At 39.6% G+C, this 18,497-nt stretch overlaps 1 protein-coding gene across 6 annotated transcripts; it reads right to left on the reverse strand.

Moving 5' to 3' along the window:
* Window positions 1–745: 745 nt before the first annotated feature.
* Window positions 746–18,083, reverse strand: ZBBX (zinc finger B-box domain containing). Of its 6 annotated transcripts, none has more exons than XM_039713627.1 (18): window positions 17,876–18,083; window positions 15,406–15,478; window positions 14,586–14,673; window positions 13,985–14,098; window positions 12,670–12,763; window positions 11,580–11,625; window positions 11,337–11,443; window positions 8,856–9,030; window positions 7,872–7,989; window positions 7,250–7,383; window positions 6,930–7,033; window positions 6,498–6,601; window positions 5,880–5,911; window positions 5,193–5,467; window positions 4,377–4,536; window positions 3,691–3,846; window positions 2,565–2,706; window positions 746–1,902 (listed from the first exon to the last, which is right to left on the reverse strand). In XM_039713627.1, exons 3-18 carry the CDS (start codon window positions 14,651–14,653, stop codon window positions 1,827–1,829), a joined length of 1,905 nt encoding a protein of 634 aa, XP_039569561.1. In that variant the 5' UTR covers window positions 14,654–14,673; window positions 15,406–15,478; window positions 17,876–18,083; the 3' UTR covers window positions 746–1,826. The 6 variants fall into 6 exon arrangements, with proteins under 6 accessions (XP_039569561.1, XP_039569556.1, XP_039569557.1 ...); XM_039713622.1 differs by having other exon boundaries at window positions 7,872–7,992; XM_039713623.1 differs by having other exon boundaries at window positions 7,872–7,992; window positions 15,406–15,531; window positions 17,876–17,909.
* Window positions 18,084–18,497: the final 414 nt, after the last annotated feature.

Consider the following 18,497-nt stretch of genomic DNA (forward strand, 5'->3'; position numbering starts at 1 on the left):
GGTTGGGAACAGCATGGAAGCAGTCAGGCTGTCTGTGCCAGTGGAATGAGTGTAATAGGAATATTTGGAAGAGTAACTGAAAAAGAAAGGTTACATTGATGAGAGAAAAGCACTGGCCTCCATCCCCAAAGTAGAACTCCTGCTCTGTGATTTTATTCTCCCAATTTCTGACAAAGAACTGCTGTAATAAAACATCAATATATGGTAAACTCTATAAAGAAAACTGAGGTGGAAAATATGCCCTCACCTTAAAGACAAGAAATGAGGCAGGAAATCAAATCAATGGTCTGTTCAGCCTCATGCCTCTAGTTTGGATGAATTAGGGTGGCTGAAGTACTTTCTCCTGTAAAAGAAATTGTTGCAAAGATTACAGTGTTGTCTGATATTAGTGCAGAGCTGCTGGGGGGGTGGGCTCAGATAACACAGCAGAGTCCTGGGGCGTGGGGAGAATCCAAACCAGACTGGGTTTAACTGCCAGAAACCAAATCAGAGACTGGAATGTTTCCACTGATCCATTAGTGAAGGGCACCTGCCACCTCTGAACACAGAAAAGCAGAATTTAGAGCTTCTCTTCCTAAAGGAAAGTTTCTGAGGATAACAATTTCCATGAATTTTAGAGCCCTGCCAGGCAGTTCACCCATAAACATTGAAGAACAATTGTCAGACAAGAGCTTCTAATTAATCCCACTTTCAAACTTTCCCAACACAAAAAGACAAATATTTGTCACAATTTTTCATACACCTTTATTATCAAAACTAGGGGAGAAGGGGGAAATTTTCCTTAAAAAACACAGTGAAGGAAACAAAAGGAGGAAAGAGTCAGGCACATGAAGGGAAAGAACTTTCAAGCTAAGCAAGCTGCTGTGTCTGAGAATCCTAAAGATGTTAGCAAAAGATACCATTTAGGTAATTTCAAAGCCACTCAATTACAATTAAGCATCTCCTCAACAAGAGAGCAGAAAGTCCCCAAACCCTCTTTACATCAAAGCACCACCTTGGCCAAATGACCTTTTACAGAAATTATATTAATTGCATTAAACCTTACACTTTCTAAGGAGGAGGAAGAAAAAAGCTTTTTCTACAACACAAATACAGCAAGTTCAAAAGGACAGCTGGGGCTGTTTGTTAAAATTCAAGCCACCCAGGATGATTTGAACTGCATTTCCTCTTTGTTCTTTTAATTATCAAAGGTCTGTAAGGCAGTAACTTGCAGCACAGCTGGATTTGCCTGGATACAGATCCCTCTGAACTGGAATTTTGGAGCAGGGAACGAAAGGGAATTCACTCCCAACTGATTCTGAGCAGAGGTTTGCTGTGGTCTAGGCTCCCTGCTGGAGTCAGGAGTGTGGAAGGAGAAGTTAAATGTACAGTGGAAAGCTGTTACATTCCATTCTTCCATTCCCTTCCAAAACATCTGACAAAATGAACTTGACTTTAGAGACTCTTCCTGTGCTTTTCAGCACAAACCTGATCATACAGAGACCCCAGTTCATCCCATTAATGCCCCTGGTGTGCCACCTCCCAGCTTGGCCACATAAAATCACATTTGGAGACAAAATTACACCTGCAGACAAGAAAACTTACATTGAATTCAAAATAAGGAATAAAACTATCCTAAAAATACAGCACAAGATAAGTTTTTATTCTGTTATTTCTTCATAGTAAGAATTATTAAAAAGCCAAATCAAGGTATTTTAAAGAAGTTTTAATGTCAACTTTACAGAATATTCCTTAGTAAATGATGTCTTGAGCAGAACTTAAAACGCCTCTTGATCTTCTTGGTTCTGAACCATACAAAGGTGGAGACTGAACTGAGTTTTCCATGTTCACTGCAATGCCAAAACCTGCTGTTTGTCCTCCAGAATTGCTTCCTCAGCGTCCATTTGGCTTTCCTCCCAGTCCCTTAAAAGAAACACACCCCAGTGATTTCCAGTGCCTGCAATTCCCCAAGTTCTCTGCTTTAAGCCTTGCTGACATATGTTCACATGTGTTAAACTAAAAGGCACCAAAAAAAAAAAGCTTATACTGGAGATGTTGGCAGTACAAGCTGCTGTAATTCAGCTTTTCCCTCAGTTTCTGTCACAAATCTGTGAATCAGCTCTAATCACACAGCCTGGAGTTCCTTCAGTGCTCCTCTGACTCCTGCTGGGCAGGAGATCCCAGTAAAAAAAAACAGTGAGACACCGAACTTTAGGAATTCCCTTTTTCCAAGTCATCTCAGTGTCCAAGGCAAAATAACAAACACATGGTGGGTCACAACCCAAGAATGCAGATGATTTTAAGAGATTTACCTCATAAATCTCAGTGCTAATGCATTGAAAAACCTACAATCCCCAAATTTATCATTTGGAGTCTAAAGAACAAAACACATCCCTCAGTTCTGACTCTGAGCTGCCTGAGAAGGGGCTTAGAACACCAAGACACCACAAGGTCATGCTGACTTTTGTAATTAGCAGGTAATGCACAATTAGAGAGTTAAGACTGTTTTTATTTCAGTTCTGACATGGTTGGCATCTTGAATAATCTAAAATGTCATAAAAACACAGCCAGCAAGTTGAACTCACCCAAAAATATCAAATGTGTCATGGTCTTTCAGCTCCAGGGTGTTCTGCACATCTGCATTTCCAGAGATCTTCTCCATGGCTCTGCTGGAGATGGTTCCATCTTCACAAGCTAAGTTGGAATTACTTTCATGGCCTGAAATGTCTTAGGGGCAAACATGAACAAAAAGATGCAGTATCTCCACTATCAGCTTGAAAAAAACTCAAAATATTGACAAAAACTTGCCATTAAAAGTCTCAAACCAACTCTAGCTAATGAAAAATATCACTAAAATTAAGGTTGTACTTTCCAATACATTTTTAACTTCTTTATTACCACCTATAAATTCACCACCTCATACTTCAGAAGTATCTTTCAAAAAAGAAATACATGATTTAAGTATTCTGCACAATGCCACAAATTTTGTGTGAGGGGAGACACTGAATGATTGCAGAAAGCTCTAAAGTTTGGTTCTTTTTTTTTAATTTAAACTAACATGAATAAAATATAGACCCTTTCCAATATTTTCCTTGGATTCAAAACTGACAGCTTCGATTTCTGCACACAGCATTATTTAAATTAAAATGTCAACCTGGTTGCTCATGATGTGAGAAATAATGTAGAGCTACATTTCTTGGGATGGAGACAGTTGAAATTGAGAAAGGTAACACAAAAGTGCAGACACAGTTATTACTTGTGTCCCTGTTTCTTAGAGTTCATGTAATCAGACTTGCTTCTGTAGCAGAAGGAATCCTTTATTAGATTACTCCCAAACTGTACCAGAGACTACCAACACACACAAATACAGAAACTTCTTCTAGAGGGTTTATTCTCTAAATATTCAAGCTAAGAGGGGAGTAAAAGGGCAGCAGCAGGAGCAGAAAGTAAGCTAAATAAAAAGAATTCTTGGTGATAGTTGAAAAGAGGTAACTTTAAACTCCAAAGCCTATTCAAAAAAAAGCATTAAAATGCAAATACATAAAGAAACAACTACAATAAAAAACCTGTTTAAAAAAAAACACAAAAAAACCACACACACACACAAAAAAATACACAAATGAAGATATAGAAATGACAAATTCAGAGTGTCTCCATCTTATACAATTAAAATTAACCTAATTAGGAGCTCAGAACTGTGGCTGTCCCTACCTGGCCATGGCATCCATGCTGCCATCAGATGGGAAAGTTGATTTTGGGCCTGGAAAGCATTTGCAGCTCTGTTCAGCTGACTTTCCAAGACACCTTGAACTACAGAGTCATCAGCATATTCACTTAGGCTCCTCTCAGAAACCCACTGTTCTTCTCCTGAAACCCAACATTATTAGAGGAAATTATCTGCAGGTTTTGTGTTAATATGCATTTACTTGTCCTATTTTTGCTGCATTTAATGTGTGAATTAAAGAAGCCAGGAAACAATTTTTTACAGATATATAACAGACTAAAAGCCTGATTTCAAGTGATATATTTAATCAGATTAATGATGTTCACTTGTTGTTTCATATACACCATCAAAAGCAATAGGAACCTTATGGAACTCTATTATCAGGGGATATATTAATAAATAATTCAATTTCTATTGTAATATATAATATATATTTATATATTATACATAATACATACTATAATATATAATCATATACAGTTTAATCATAATGATAAAGATTAAATTTATGGCACTAGATTGCCTCAGAGTAGGGAGTTTATTTTATCCTTGCTCAGCACCACTTGTGTGGCATGACTGTCACCCTGAAGTGATTCCTAAAGCAAGCTGGATGGAACTGAAAAAAAAGATGATAAATATCTATATTTTTGAGGATTCATTCACACAACAGTACCTGGAAAAGGGATTCTCCTGTCCCTAGGGCTGGAGGCAGCAGCCAGGGAAGAAGGTGCCTCCAGCTTTTCTTGTTTAGGGTTTGCACCTACAACAAAGAAACCTTCAAGTCCCTGATATGATGTAGAACCACATTTCTGTCTTTTGGCTACATCCTGTAACTTGAATAAAACAGAGAAATTACAAACAGGACAGGAAACAGGAATTTTTATAATTGCCCCTGCAAGTTCAGATTAATAAAATGCTCCTTTCATAGAACTCAGACTGATATTGACAGCCAGCTGTAATAGATATTCATGAGGATGATGTTTTTTGCTCAAGATATGCTTTAAAACCCTAAAAACTTGTCATGTTGTAAGAGCTCGAGTCTGTTCTTTCACTAGGGACATGAAAAGCAAATTTTCTTTGTGTTCACTTTTGGGTCCAGAAAGGAAGGTGATCACTGTTTACCAATGACTCCAAATCAATGTCCCAACCTTTTCTATCTTTTTTTGCTTTGATTTTATTTTCAGCAAATGAGGATCTGAATAATTTCTTAGATAAGACAAGGCACCCTTTTTTGGTCATTCAGACAAGAGGTGAAGTACTGTTAACACAAACATGAGAAGATCTGCTCCTCCAACAGCTTTTATGCCTGACACAGAGTTTGTTATATTTTCCTTTTTTTTTTTTTGAACATTAACAGAAAACTGGCACCACAAAGTGGAGCCTTTCATCCCTTACATATCAAATATGGCAGGCAGTGATATGCCCTAAACCTAAAGCAGATAAAGCAACTTCCCTAATCTATTTAGCAATTAAAGACACCATAGCTTACTGCTGAAGATTTTGTAGTTACAGGCAAGACCAAGCTCTGGCTGTTGCAGACCATGCCCAGTTCTTGTGGCTCCCTCCTGCTCTCCTGCAGTTCTGCCTCCAGATCTCTGCTGCTCTTCAGTTCAGCCCCAATGAGATCTTTGCTCACTCCTTCAGTGGGGTCAGAGATCTCCTCGGGAAGTTCACAGGAGCTCAGTGATCTTCTCCCTGCCTTTGGTTCAGTGCTCTCCTCCTGCTCAGCATTCATTTCAAGACCACTGCAGACAATCAGATTTTCTATAGGAGCACAACAAAATCATGAAAATACTTGTAATGAATATTAATTATAACCTGCAAATCAACTAAGTTTTCTTCATGAACTTAAAATACAAAATCTTCACTAAAGCTAAAGGCAATTGTGGAAATTTAATAAAATTTCCTTAAAAACATTCCAAGGTTTGAAATCCATCTTATCAGGCTGTGAATGATTCTGTAAGTTGGTTTTCTTTGTTATAGGTATTTATCATAGTGCTCACACAGCCATGAAACTGTAATCAAAGGAAATTGTGACAGCCCAGAGAATGGGACATAATTTAAGGATCTTTATTTTTCAGCCCACTGTAGTTGATTATTCCATCCTATATGAGAATGACAAACTGAACACATTTATGTATTTTCAACAAAGAACTTAAGAACTTCTCACATTTACCTTGAGAAATTTCTTTAGGAGAAACAGGATTTCTGTGGAGAGGCAAAAGTAAAAACTATTACATTTCAGCTGAGGAAGTTAAATGGAAAGAAGACTTTCCCATTACACCCATTTTTCTTTTAAGGGGCTGGTTCTGTGTTGTTCTGGTCTGCAAATGCTGAGGTTTGATAGAGGAGGGGAAAAGACCAGAAGGATACAAAAAGCAAACCAGGTCACAGTTAATCCAATAAACGTTGGGAGATCAGAAGAATTGTAGATGCATCAGTTATTGTTTTTGTCTGGAATTACAAGGTTAAGAGTATCTTCAATTTGCACAGCACTGATCAATGGCAAAATCTGTATGCGAGTTCCTGCTCCTGCTAAGAGCTCAGAAAAGAGAATTTCACTAAAATTCAGGGCAGGCAAGTGCAAAGAAATGCATCTTACCCATATGGGTTAGGATTTCAAAGTGATGCCTCTCTAGTTACAGGCAATTAATATTCCTTAATGGCCTTGAAACACTGTACACATAATAACTCAAATCTAACTGCCTGCAAAGAAAAGCCCCCATTTCTTAGGAACTAGCACAAATTTGGGATTATTTGCTTTCCTCTTCCACAATCTCTGCATTTCTGATACCTTCCACACTCCAGTGGGTCAGTTTTTCCTTGCTTATTCATCCCCACATCTCCAGTTTCCTCCAGTGTAGAGTCTGAAGATTCTCCCGAGTCCTCGCTCTGAGACTGAATAAAGAACAAAAATAAAGAGACCCACACTCAGCAACAAATTAAACATTTAAAAATAAAGAAAAAAATTAAGAGTGATGAAAAGGTGTCAGATTTATTTGTGTATAAATCCCATATAGTGCAGATCCCTGAATGCAACAGAAAAAAAGTACAGGGAACTTTTGGAATGATCAGTTCTCCACATTTGTATGGAAAACAAACAATGCACCAGAATTCTTCCTTATTGGAAGTTATTTAACTGTTGCTACTTTAAACATTTACCAGATTAAAACTTGAACAAATCAGTTCATTGTTGAGACTCCTCAAGTCCTTTATCAGTACTCACATCATCAAGAAATTCAATTTTCAAAGAGGACTCTGCATTTTCAGAAACAGTGTTGGATTCTTCAGCTCTATAAATAGATGCCCAGTATTTCTTCACCTCTTCATCTGTGAAATGTAAATAATTTCATGCACTTCAGTTTTTCCTGTTCAAAACACACTCAAAATACAACATTTTTATTCATTATGGAAAACCCACAAATTTCTCCTTTTATTATTGCTGCTTTTAGCAAACTGGTAAAGAGTGGAAATGCTCAGCAATCATAGAAAAAATCTCAAGGAAAAGGTATTTTAGACTGAATAAAAAAAATCAATCTGTTACACCTGTTAACTCCTCAATGTCATCATCATCATCATCTCCTTGTCCCCCTCCTCCAGCCCCAGCCTGTTGGACACTCGGGGCTTGCACAGGCCCTGAATCTTTCATGCAACTTGCAAAAAATTGATCAACTGGAGTTCTGAAACAGAAAGAAAAAAAAATCGATCTTAAAAAGTCATTTTTAAATATATCACCAAAAAAAAGGAAAAACCCTACCAGCCAATTTACTGCAGCAGCCTTAAGTCCTCCTAACTTCATTGAGGTGACTTTGCTTCTCAAGAACTCATAAAACAACTCTGTAATGCCCACAAAAGAATCCTGAAGATTCCTTTTCTCTAAATCCCTGTAGCAAATGCCCCAAAATCAAGTAACTAAATATCATTACCAGTCTTCAAATTCTACAATCAACTGAGCAAAGAGAATCTCTCTAAATACTCCCTCTGCAGGAATTCTGAACTATGAAATGATCAAGTCTGGTTATAATTATCATTTTATTAAAATAAAGCCCTGTGTTCACACTGCCCTTGACTCTTGCTAATATATCTAATATTTCAAAAGTTTCATCTGGATTTTTGTTAATTAAGTATTTCTGAATTCTTTCACTAGGGGCAGCAAATTCAGTAATACCTTCTGTATTTCTTCAGCAGGAGTTTCTCCATGTAGCTCAGGCCATCCTTCTGGAATTGCACATGGATGGGTTCCTTCAGAGCACTCACATTGGTCTGTACCTCACAATTCCCCACAGCTTCTGTCAGAATTATTTTTAAAAAATTATACAGCTGTTCAGGCTTATAAACAGGCTCTTTACCTACATTATTCTTGAATGGACATCACATTTGGGTCTGTGCTTAGTTCAGTCTTTGCATAATTCCAAAATTTAAATGGCCAGCAGTATTATATTTACAAAACACAGGCAGTAATGGGAGCAGCCATAAAAACTCATTTATTACAGATTACACACTGGAACCATAGAAAGAGTGGAGGGACAGAAATCCATGACTCCACAGATCAAAATCCCACAGAAAAGAAATAAAAAAAGAAAAAAATCAGTTTAGCATTATTTTGTACAAAAAAGCCACAGAGAAAAACCACCATCCATGGACTAGAGGAACAAGACACAGATTGGATTTGCACAAATCCAATCAGACCAGAGGAATTTTCCATATTTTTCCATGCATACTTCAGCTGATTGCAGCTTTTCATTGGGACAAAGAAATATTAAGAGCCTGTGGAAGGCAAGCAGAAAATGTACTTGGATAGAACACACAAAATCCTGAGCCCTGCACGTTCCTTGGCTCAGTTTAAAACTGGTTTTATGCTGGAGCATTGCAGTTCATGCTGAAGTGCCACGTGAGACACAAAGCCATAGGAAGGTTTAGGGACCTGGGCTGGACATCCTGGCCACTGCCAGAGATGATTAAAAAAATTGAGCTAAACACTCTGCATATCATTTAAAAAAACCTTCAGAGATGATTGTTATTAATAAAGGCACACTGAGAAAGAGTCAAATTGGTTTTCTTAGCTTCACATCATATCTGCCTTCATTAATCTAAAAACTAACTCCCCCAAATAGCTCCTATTGTATTTTAAAAGTCATAAAATAAACCATACCTGATGGGACCTCACTGGCACATGGATCTCTTCCAGGATCACTTTCACCTTTTCTCCACTGAAGCAAAGCTTCCTGAAAAGACTTTGCAGATGCCTTCTCATCAAAGGCACCACTCAGCAGCAATCCTTTGTCCTGCTTTCCAGGGCTTGCAGAGGCTGATGCTGAGGCTGGTTCCTAAATCAGTTCCACAACATTACTGATAAAGCATTTCTGAGGAGCAGCAACATTTTTAGTGTCAGCTGTGGAACTGCAGCACTCACTTTTCTGGGCTCAGCTGAGCTACCTGGTAATCAAGATCACTCCCATTTTATGTGATCTTGCTCACAATTAACTGCAAAGATCTATCAAGAGCTAAATAAGAAAGACAAAAGTTTTTATTACCAGACACACAAACCCCCTACTTTTACAGGTTTCTGGTATTAGAGAGCAGTGGCCATGGACACCCACATCCATGTTTTGGATATAAAGCCATGGACACCACATCCCATGTACAAGGGGATTAAATGAGGCATTTAATGCAGCATGTCTCATTTAAAGGAATTTATGAGCTATGTGCTTTACCAATGAGGAGCTGCTTATTGAAGCTTCCCAGTGGACAGGGGCACATCTGGAGAGGTCAGCAAGAGGAAAATGGTCATTTAAGGGGCTAACTGGGTAGCCATTAATACAGCAGTCCAGGGAAGTCCAAACTCTAATTGATGAGATTGATTGAAAACAGCTACAAAGGGAGAAAAACAGTCCTGCACTGGGACTTGAGTGATTTCTCAACCTGTATTAGAACAAAGAAAATTACTCTGGAGGTTTTCATTATCATTACTCTTGGATGACTATCAAGCAAAACCACGGAATAATTTATGTATTTATGGGAAAGATCCTTTGCCTACACATTCTCCAAGTGAGGGACCTCAGCAGCAAAGGTGAGAGTCAAACACCAGCAGCCCCTACACACTCAGGATGTTGGGAAAACTTCTTTCTACCTGCCCTGTGCTTTAACTGATCCAGGGACTGGTTGTACATCCAGTGGCACTTGTGACTTGCAAATGCAATAAAAGGTGGCTGTTAAAGGTGTCAGCGTCTGCACGTCCAGGGCATTCCCCAGTCCTCTTACTGCAGTGCGGGGTGAGCACAGCACAAAGCTCACTGTGTGAACACGGGATCAGCAGGGAACAACTCCAGCGACTCTCAGCTCAATTCCCCGCACCAGCAGGGATTTCCAGCCCAATATTCCTGGGGCTCATCCCCTGCCAGCCGGGATCCCCGGGATGCGGGAGCGCTCCGGGATGCGCAGGGCTGGACCGTCCCGCGGGGGCGCAGCGCCCTCGGGCGGCGATCCGCGGCACTGCAGCCGCTCCGCGCCCGCCAGGATCGCTCCCCAAAATCCGCTGGGAAAAACAAAACGCACGCGATGGGAAAAACAAAACGCGCACGACGGGGAAAGCAAAACGCGCACGATGGGGAAAAACAAAACGCGCACGATGGGGAAAGCAAAACGCGCACGGTCGGCGCTGCTGGGAGCGAGCGTTAGTGAAATTGGGAGCACGGCAGCAAAATCCCCGCGGTTTTGTTGGCAAGTTATCTTAAATTCCAAATCCGCACATATTTTTCCCCGAAGGAAAAGCATTACAAAGACACACACAAAATATTAGTTCCTTTTGAGGGTGAGCAGCTCCAACTGGTTTAATAAAATAATGGAAAAAAAATCACATCATGTGGTGTATCATCGTGTATTCTAGGCGGGGGATCTCTCTAAGAGATTATTTTTTTTAGAATAAAAATGTTATTTTCTTATTCAACAGTGGAAATTCACATAAATAACTTTAAAATCGAGATGTATGAGGCTAACACCACACTTTGGAGGCTGGGTTTCCTATCTATTATTCCTATTTCCTACTTGCTAAAAGACAAAAATACCCTTATTAAATAGAAATCACCTCATAGTTGCTAATAGAAATTTCCACTCTAACACAGCCAACAAGGTGCCAGCCTGAAAATCAGTCAGAATTCAACGCGTGCCCTGGGCTTTATGTAAGGATTTAAAATTCCAAGACATTCATGGACCACTTAATTTTGGCCCCTTTGCCTGCAACCACACATCTTTAATCACAGAAGTGTTCTTTAGTTAAGGATGAGATCAGCCTCCTTCAGCCATGGCCACACGCTGGGCAAGTTAAAGAATTTATTTAAACTCTGTTTTTATTAACTGTTATCAGTTAAAGAAGAGGTCACAGTTACACGCTGGGCAAGTTAATAAAAACAGAGTTTAAATAAATTCTTTAACTGTTACCAGTTAAAGAAGTGGTCACAGTCCTGACAACAGAACCATTTAATCTGTTTCCTTGCATTCAGGGAGATCAGTCTGTAAGTACAGGCACTAAGTAATTATTAGAGAGCAAGAAAAATGTGTGCCTACATACTGACACAAAAAATTCCACACACATTAAATTGTGTTGCTTGAAAGTTGTTTTTAACCATTTACTTACCAGCAGCCCACCCTTAATTTCAGGTGGTCGACAGGCCATCCCCTTCACTCCCAATTGTTCATGGGCTACATTTCCTCTTTCAGGCTTAACTGGTTTTTTCACTGGCTCTGAAACAAAGCAACAAAAATCACAACTAATCCAGTGTTCCACTATGTTTTCTTCAGTGTTTAATCACAGCAACCTCTATGAAGCAATAATCTATCAGAAGTTTAAGTTTTATTTGGTTAAGAAAGATGTCTTTACCTTGAACATGCTTGAGTAATTGTAACTTCACATTTTGTGGAGAAACCTAGAGGAAAGAATATTTATATATATCTGTATAAGGTTCTAATGCTAATGAATAAAGAGTAAGTTTTACAGAATAAAAATTATTTTAGGGAAATAGGGCATGCATTTAAAGAGAATACTCCATGTATTGTTCATGACAGCCATGAAGTGCAGAACCAGTGTCCCTCCCCAGATATGAAACATTGTCCACGTGGTACTTCCATGATCTAACATCCCAGTAACTGATAATTTTCAGCATTTTAGCTCCTCAGTTTTCCCCTGCAGAGTTCACCCTGCTGCCTCACTAGCCCTCACTCACCCCTTATTTTAATTTTGCTGTTTTTAAAGTTCTGCCCTGTTCATCTCGTCAGCCACCCCAGCTGAAATTTGAAATCTTTGAAGTAGCAACAGATCAGAGTTCCTTGTCTCAGAGAAAGGGAAAGCAAAGAGGTAGGTAAAGAAAACCTTTTCATTCTGATCCTCTCCTCTCACAGATAATAAGGCAATTTTGAGTTCTCATTTTCTGCCAGTTAAAAAAAAATTGCCACACACTTTTCCATTTGTACATACTGAATAGAAAACAGATTTTCAAAGATTTAGCAGGAAAGTTTTACATCCCTTCTTTTAGGTCTGAGCAAAGGTGTCATAGAACAAGAGTCAATATAACTGAGTTAAAGAAAAGACTTCAGCTGTGGTGTATTTTATCTGGGAGGGCAGAGAATTTGCACTCAAAGTTTCACCCAAAGCCTTTCAGATCCATCATGGGCAGCAGCCAGCCAAAGGCAGGCTCCTGATGACTTCCACCAGTGCCACCATTCAATCTGTAGGAGCAGGGATAATTTACTGTTTATTGCAACTGAAACCCCAACAGCTCAACCAAAAAAAACTTGATGTTCCTCCAGCTCAAAGGGAGCTTGGCATGGAAAAATGAGTAGTCAGGAATTTTACTCAGATAGGGCTCAACCTTTTGGTTTTACAGTGTTTGAATTTTCCTGCTCTGCAGCATAAATTAGTTCTAAATCTTGTTTTTCTTTAAATAGCTTTACTTGCAAATATGGTTTCCTACCTTCTTCCTGTTTTCATTATTTGGTGCCACAACTCGGGGTTGGGGGGTCCTTGGTCCTGCCTGCCCAGATTTCCAATGATAAGCACCTAACTTCCTACAAACCAAGGCAAGAAAAGACTTCAAAATTAGGCCTTCTGCAAGCAAGAGAAGCACTTTTTTCCTTTAGCTTGTTAAATATGAACATCACAAAAATAAAATTCTTCTCTATAGAACAATTTCCCAAAGCACAAATACTCAAATATGAACATCACAAAAATAAAATTCTTCTCTATAGAACAATTTCCCAAATGTGCTCCATTGAAACCTGCTTCAAGTCCACTTTAAAAGCAGTAAATACAACAAATGTGTGAGAAAGTACTTATTTTTAAACCATTAAATTGGTCCAAGTTCTTAAACTTAAAAAAAAATCTTATCAATTCTCAAAGGTTGGTTTCAGAAGAATAAAAACAAAAGTACATTTCACGTGAGCATTCACTGTCCCAATTTATTGCAGGACTTCATCCAGCACTGCTAGAAATGCAGGAACTCTCAGATCCTCTCCAGCCCAAACCACTCCATGATTCCAGTGGTGCAAATGCCAGAGCCTCCTGCCCTTGGAGCTCAGCACAGCAACCCTAGCAGGGGCTGCAGGTACAAAGCCTTGAGAGCAAACCAGAATACCATGGAGAGAAAAGTGCCACACATCACCTGGAAACCACTGCCCCAGCAGCTCAGGGCAATGCTCACAGAGCTGCCAGCAGCTCAGCAGCACCAAGGGAGCCAAATCCAAGGCATTTGCATTCCCAGGGACAAACACAGCAGGCACAAACTCAAGGAAAAGGAAGCAGATGTTGCAGGAATTTGCCAGCATTCAGAGTGACTCAGATTTAAACCTCACCCCTGCATTTGCCTCATCACACTGTGCTTGGTTCCAGGCCCTGTTTGCCATCATGCAGGAGAGGCCTCCCTGGGAGGCCACACAAATGTGAAAGGGGATCAAAAATAACAGCATCCTCTGCAGAAACCTCAGAAATAAACAAGGGGGCAGGAGAAACTACTCTGTCTCCTGCTGGAAAACTAAGGTGACAAATCCAGCCAGTCAGAGGAAAAAGGGAGAAGGAATAAACGATAGGGAAAACAGATCAAATATCATATGGAAATTCCAAATTAACAAAGTCATGAGGAAGCAAGTTTAACATTGGGAAGAAAGATTGGAGAGGGGAGACTGAATATAATTGTGAATTCCACACTTTACAAGAGATCCCATGTGGGGAGTTGGAGGTGTGGAAGGAGGATCTCATTGGATTCCTTTTCTCCAAAGAGAAACTGAACCTACCTCCTCTCTTCTTTCTCTCTGCTCATGTTTGACTGCAGCTGCAATAATCTTCTCTCCATCTCTTTGTTTTCTGTTTCTAACTGAGCTTTCTCCAACTGCAATTCCTTGACAGTTCTGGAGGAAATAGTGAAATATTTGTTAGGAGTCACCTGGAAGTCAGTAAGGTACCTGAAGAAGTTTAAAGCAGAAAAACAGAAGCTGGAAAATGTCTCATTACAGCCATGTCCCTCCTTTATCTCCCAGCAGGACTGAGAACAGCTCTGGAAAATTTGGGATAGGTTAAGTGCAAATTCCAACAAAAAACAGATACAATTGTGCCTGTACTCAGAAAGGTTTGGGGTTTAATTATATTAAAAGAAACACTTCACTGACTTCTTTAGTATGCTTGTATTATCCAGTGGATACAAAACCTGTAACTTAATCAGGAAGTAGATTAAAGCCTGAGAAAAGAAAGGCTTGTGGATAAAAGCATGGGGAAATGCTAGAAAAGAAACACATCATGATTCTTCTTGTTCTTCCACTCTTCTAGTTAATGATGCATTAAAATTTATTAAAAATTATGAAAACACATCTCAATCCCAATCAGATTGAAAGCACTTACTTTGTTTTTAATCTCACTGAGGTTCCAGCTTTCGAGCCTGGGAGAATTACAAAATCATTGACATTCATGATGCCCAGTATAACTTCTCCTAAAGAAGAGAATTTCAATGATTTAGAGTTAGGAACCTGTTGAAATGGGAATTTGATTGAAATTAAAACAGTAAAAAACTCATTACACATCCAAAAATATTCATATATAGAGGGAAATGGAGCGCAAAACTTGTTTGTATGAAGTGCCAATAAAATCCTAGAGCAACTCAAAATTAAATTTAACTGTGAAAAAAACCCTTTTTTATTACATTTGTGATACCAGGGAAAAGATTTCCTTGGCTGTTTCATTTGGGCAATTCCCTAAAGTTCATGTGCAAGCAGATTAATATTAACTAAAACACAGCTTTCTTGAACTAAACCCATAGAAAGCACCAAGAAGGAGAAAATTGTACCAATGGCTATGAAGTCAAACCATCTCACCTGATTTGGGAAGATAAATTCCTTCTGTCACAGACAAATGGATACAAAGGAACACAATAACTCACAGAGCAGAGTTAATCCCTTCTCTCAAGACTTCAGTGGTATTACAAATACTTTTTTTTTTTTTAATTCAGGTTGTAAAATAAAATACTCTTCCAAAATGAAATTCATACAGCAGGGGGTTTAAATTGAAGGTGAACATCCAGAGCTTTGCTAAGCTGGAATGTTTGTGGGGTAAATGCAGCTCAGTGCAAAACTGGGCATTTCCTGATGCTGCTGGAAATAATGGGAAAAGAATGGAAGAATGGCTAATAGAAAAAGGAACAAAAGTTGACAGTGCAGGGACTTACAGCTGCCAGGGTGCTTGGGAACTCTTCTGCAGCTCGTGGATCTCAGCTTCCTGGGGAGAGCAGGACCTAGGAACTGATAAGGATTGGGAATATCCCAAATGGAAAACTGCCTGTTCACAGGTAAACCTGAAATTGAGCATTAATACAGATAAAATGTGCCCTAATATCTCCACCCATGGGGCCAAACACCTCAATGGCACGTGGAAGTTACAACACCTGGTGCCACAGAAGCTAAAATGCAATATTTCAGTGCTGACAAAGCATCAGATTTGTGCACAAAACATTTTTCTTATTGTGTCAGAAAACCCAAGCATTCAATTTTAACATCATTTCAAAACAGTTATTCCTTTATCACTTTCCAAGATAAAATATTTTATTAATTTTGAACAGAAGAAAGTTTTTCTCTTGGCTAATGTGAGCTGGCAGGACCAGCACAGCTGGACAGGAGGAGGTCACACACTGGATTTGAGGGGCCCAAAGGCTATTTAATAGTAAAAACAGAGGCAAATGACACAGGTCAGCTGAGCAAGCTCAAGGAGGGAAAGTAGTTCATAAAAAAAATACCATTTATACAAGTTAACTTTAACATATTCCACTGAAAGCAAATATTTAAAGGAATAACTTAAAAATGTGGTAATATCAGAGATAAATATCAGAGATGCTGTGTGAGAATATTAGAGATAAAAAGACCTACAAAGTTTCAAGAACATTGGGTAGAGAAAAAACAGCATCAAATTGTAGATAACAGTGATCAACCTCCTGAATTATTCTGAGAAAATACAGGGAGTTGTTGAACAGATAGAACATAAAAACACTGAGACTGGACGAGTCAAAGTTAAACAAACCCCGTGGGGAAATGCACACCCTGAAATATCCCTGAGCTGGGCCCTCAGGGCTGCCAGGAAAGTGCAGCAAAGGCAATCCCAAACTCCTCAGAAAGAGACTTGGAGTTTAAATACACAGAGGAGTTCCCTCTTTCTGTCTGGTTTTCTTTAATGAATCCCTCTTCTCTCTACTAGGCAACACAATTTGCCAGTGAGGCAAACACTAAAGCAGCTCATCAACATAAATAAATCAAGCACTAATTAGCCACATCCTTTCTGCCTGCTCCTCTGCCACACTGGTACTCCAATTTCATCATTCCAGCAGGTTCCTCTGGGCTGAAAATGGATGTACAGTTAAAAGTAACAAACCAAAAACTGCTGTTTGGGCTAAACAAAGTTTGAGTCAACTTGAAAGACTACTTAGCTAAATAAACCCAAATTCCACATAGCCTGTACTCCAGTTTAGCTCAAGTCTCTTCCTAATCAATTTAAAGACAGGTTTATAACTTACAGACAGCTGAAGATGGGTGTAGTTTATTTCACACTACAGGAGTTTAACCAAATTCCAACAGCTTTCTCACATCAATAAACCCATCAAATCCAGAGGGATGCTACTGCCTATGCAACAGCTCACATCCCATTATCAACACCATGAATGTGGATTTCATGCTACACTAAGTTCCATCCACTTACCAATACTTCAAACTAAATTATTTCCTTTGAAGAATTATTCCAAGTGCATTAAAGAGTTTGTCTATTATCACTCCTCACCCATCTGCTGTTAATTACAATGACTGAGACTTCTGGTCCTTCCAAACATTTAATATTATGCTAACTACTTTAAAGAAAGGGGAAAAAGAATGACATTAAAAAGATCAGAAAGGAAAAAAATACACATAAATTTTAATTCAGGTATGCTGAAATAATTCCAGCCTTTCAGAATAAATTCATGTTCTCCATGCCCCAACATCTGTGACACCAACCATTTCAAACTCCACTTTCTATTTTTAAACCAATTATCCATTTCTATTTGTAACACTCTACAACACACACAGAGTCAGCTCAGGAAAACAACATGAAACTTACTAAATGCCACTTCCCCTGAGTCCTTTTACCGTATTTTGCAATTTCACCACACTTTGGGAAGATGCATTATCTTGGTAACTCTGCAAACTCAACACCTCTTTTTACGGTTTGCGTATCTTCACTGTTGTGGTGGTTTGGAACAGCTTGGTTTATGATTAAGGGAAAAAATTACAGCAGTTAAGGGGAAAAAATGTGGTCAACCACTACAACTGTTTAACTGAGAACAGTAATTTCAGCTGTATTAAATAACTTGAAATAACTGTAAATGACTTCAAACACAAGCTGTAAATAACTTCAAACACCAAGGCCATGAGCAGGAGGGTCTAAGCCTTTCCACGCCGTCTACTTAAATGACTTCAAACACAAGCTGTAAATAACTTCAAACACCAAGGCCATGAGCAGGAGGGTCTAAGCCTTTCCACGCAGTCTACTAAAAAAGAAAGAAACAAAAAAACACCAACAATGAAACAAAAAAAAAAAGAAAAAAAAAGAAAAAAAAACTACCTAAAACCCAGAAAAAAAATCCCACCCCACATTACAAAGAGAAAAAACCTTCTCACCCACACTATGGAGCTACAGCAGCACTGCTCTGAGCAAAGCAACAGAAAAAAACAGGTGGGCTGATAAATCCCAGATACGGTGACAAATACCAGATCAGGTGATAAACAACAGGTGGGGCGATAAACAGCAGGTGGATGACGGCAGCAGGGTCAGAACCCGCCTCCCCTCGAGGCCCGGTGCAGGACGGCCTTGCGGGATGCACTCGGTCCCGACGGCCGCTCTGGGGAAACAGCAGCGCACAAGGGCAGGCAGAAAATAAAGGTGTAAAAAAAACCCGTAGCAAAGCGTGGGGTTGTTTGGGGTCTTGGGTTTTTTTTGTTGTTTTGGGGTTTTTTTTTTGTTGTTGTTTTGGGGTTTTTTTTGGGGGGGGGTTTCATTACCGGTGTGCTTTCAAGGCTGATGAGAACTCGGCGGGGCAGGGAAGAACGAGCTGCCTGGAGCTATAACCTAAAGCCAGAAAGGCGTGAGGGGGGCGATGAGGCGAGCACAGCCAGGCCAGCACCGGGTTCAGGGCACTGCCGGGCAGACTCCGGGGGCATTTACACAACTCACACCTGCCCCGGGCACTCTCGGCCCTCCTCAGGCATGGGACGCGCCGGCCGGGCGGGAGCCTCGGGCCCT

Source organism: Passer montanus, unplaced genomic scaffold (assembly GCF_014805655.1).
Source record: "Passer montanus isolate IOZ18808 unplaced genomic scaffold, ASM1480565v1 scaffold29, whole genome shotgun sequence".
NCBI lineage: Eukaryota > Metazoa > Chordata > Aves > Passeriformes > Passeridae > Passer > Passer montanus.

What these genes read in the sequence shown, in the direction of transcription:
- ZBBX (XM_039713622.1), bottom strand. Translation starts at nt 14,653, where the DNA reads ATGAATGTCAATGATTTTGTAATTCTCCCAGGCTCGAAAGCTGGAACC. An exon ending in TCCTAAAGAAATTTCTCAAG is followed by an intron (nt 5,468 to 5,879) that starts GTAAATGTGAGA and finishes GTGCTCCTATAG; the next exon opens with AAAATCTGATTGTCTGCAGT. An exon ending in CAGGAGAATCCCTTTTCCAG is followed by an intron (nt 3,847 to 4,376) that starts GTACTGTTGTGT and finishes GTTGGGTTTCAG; the next exon opens with GAGAAGAACAGTGGGTTTCT.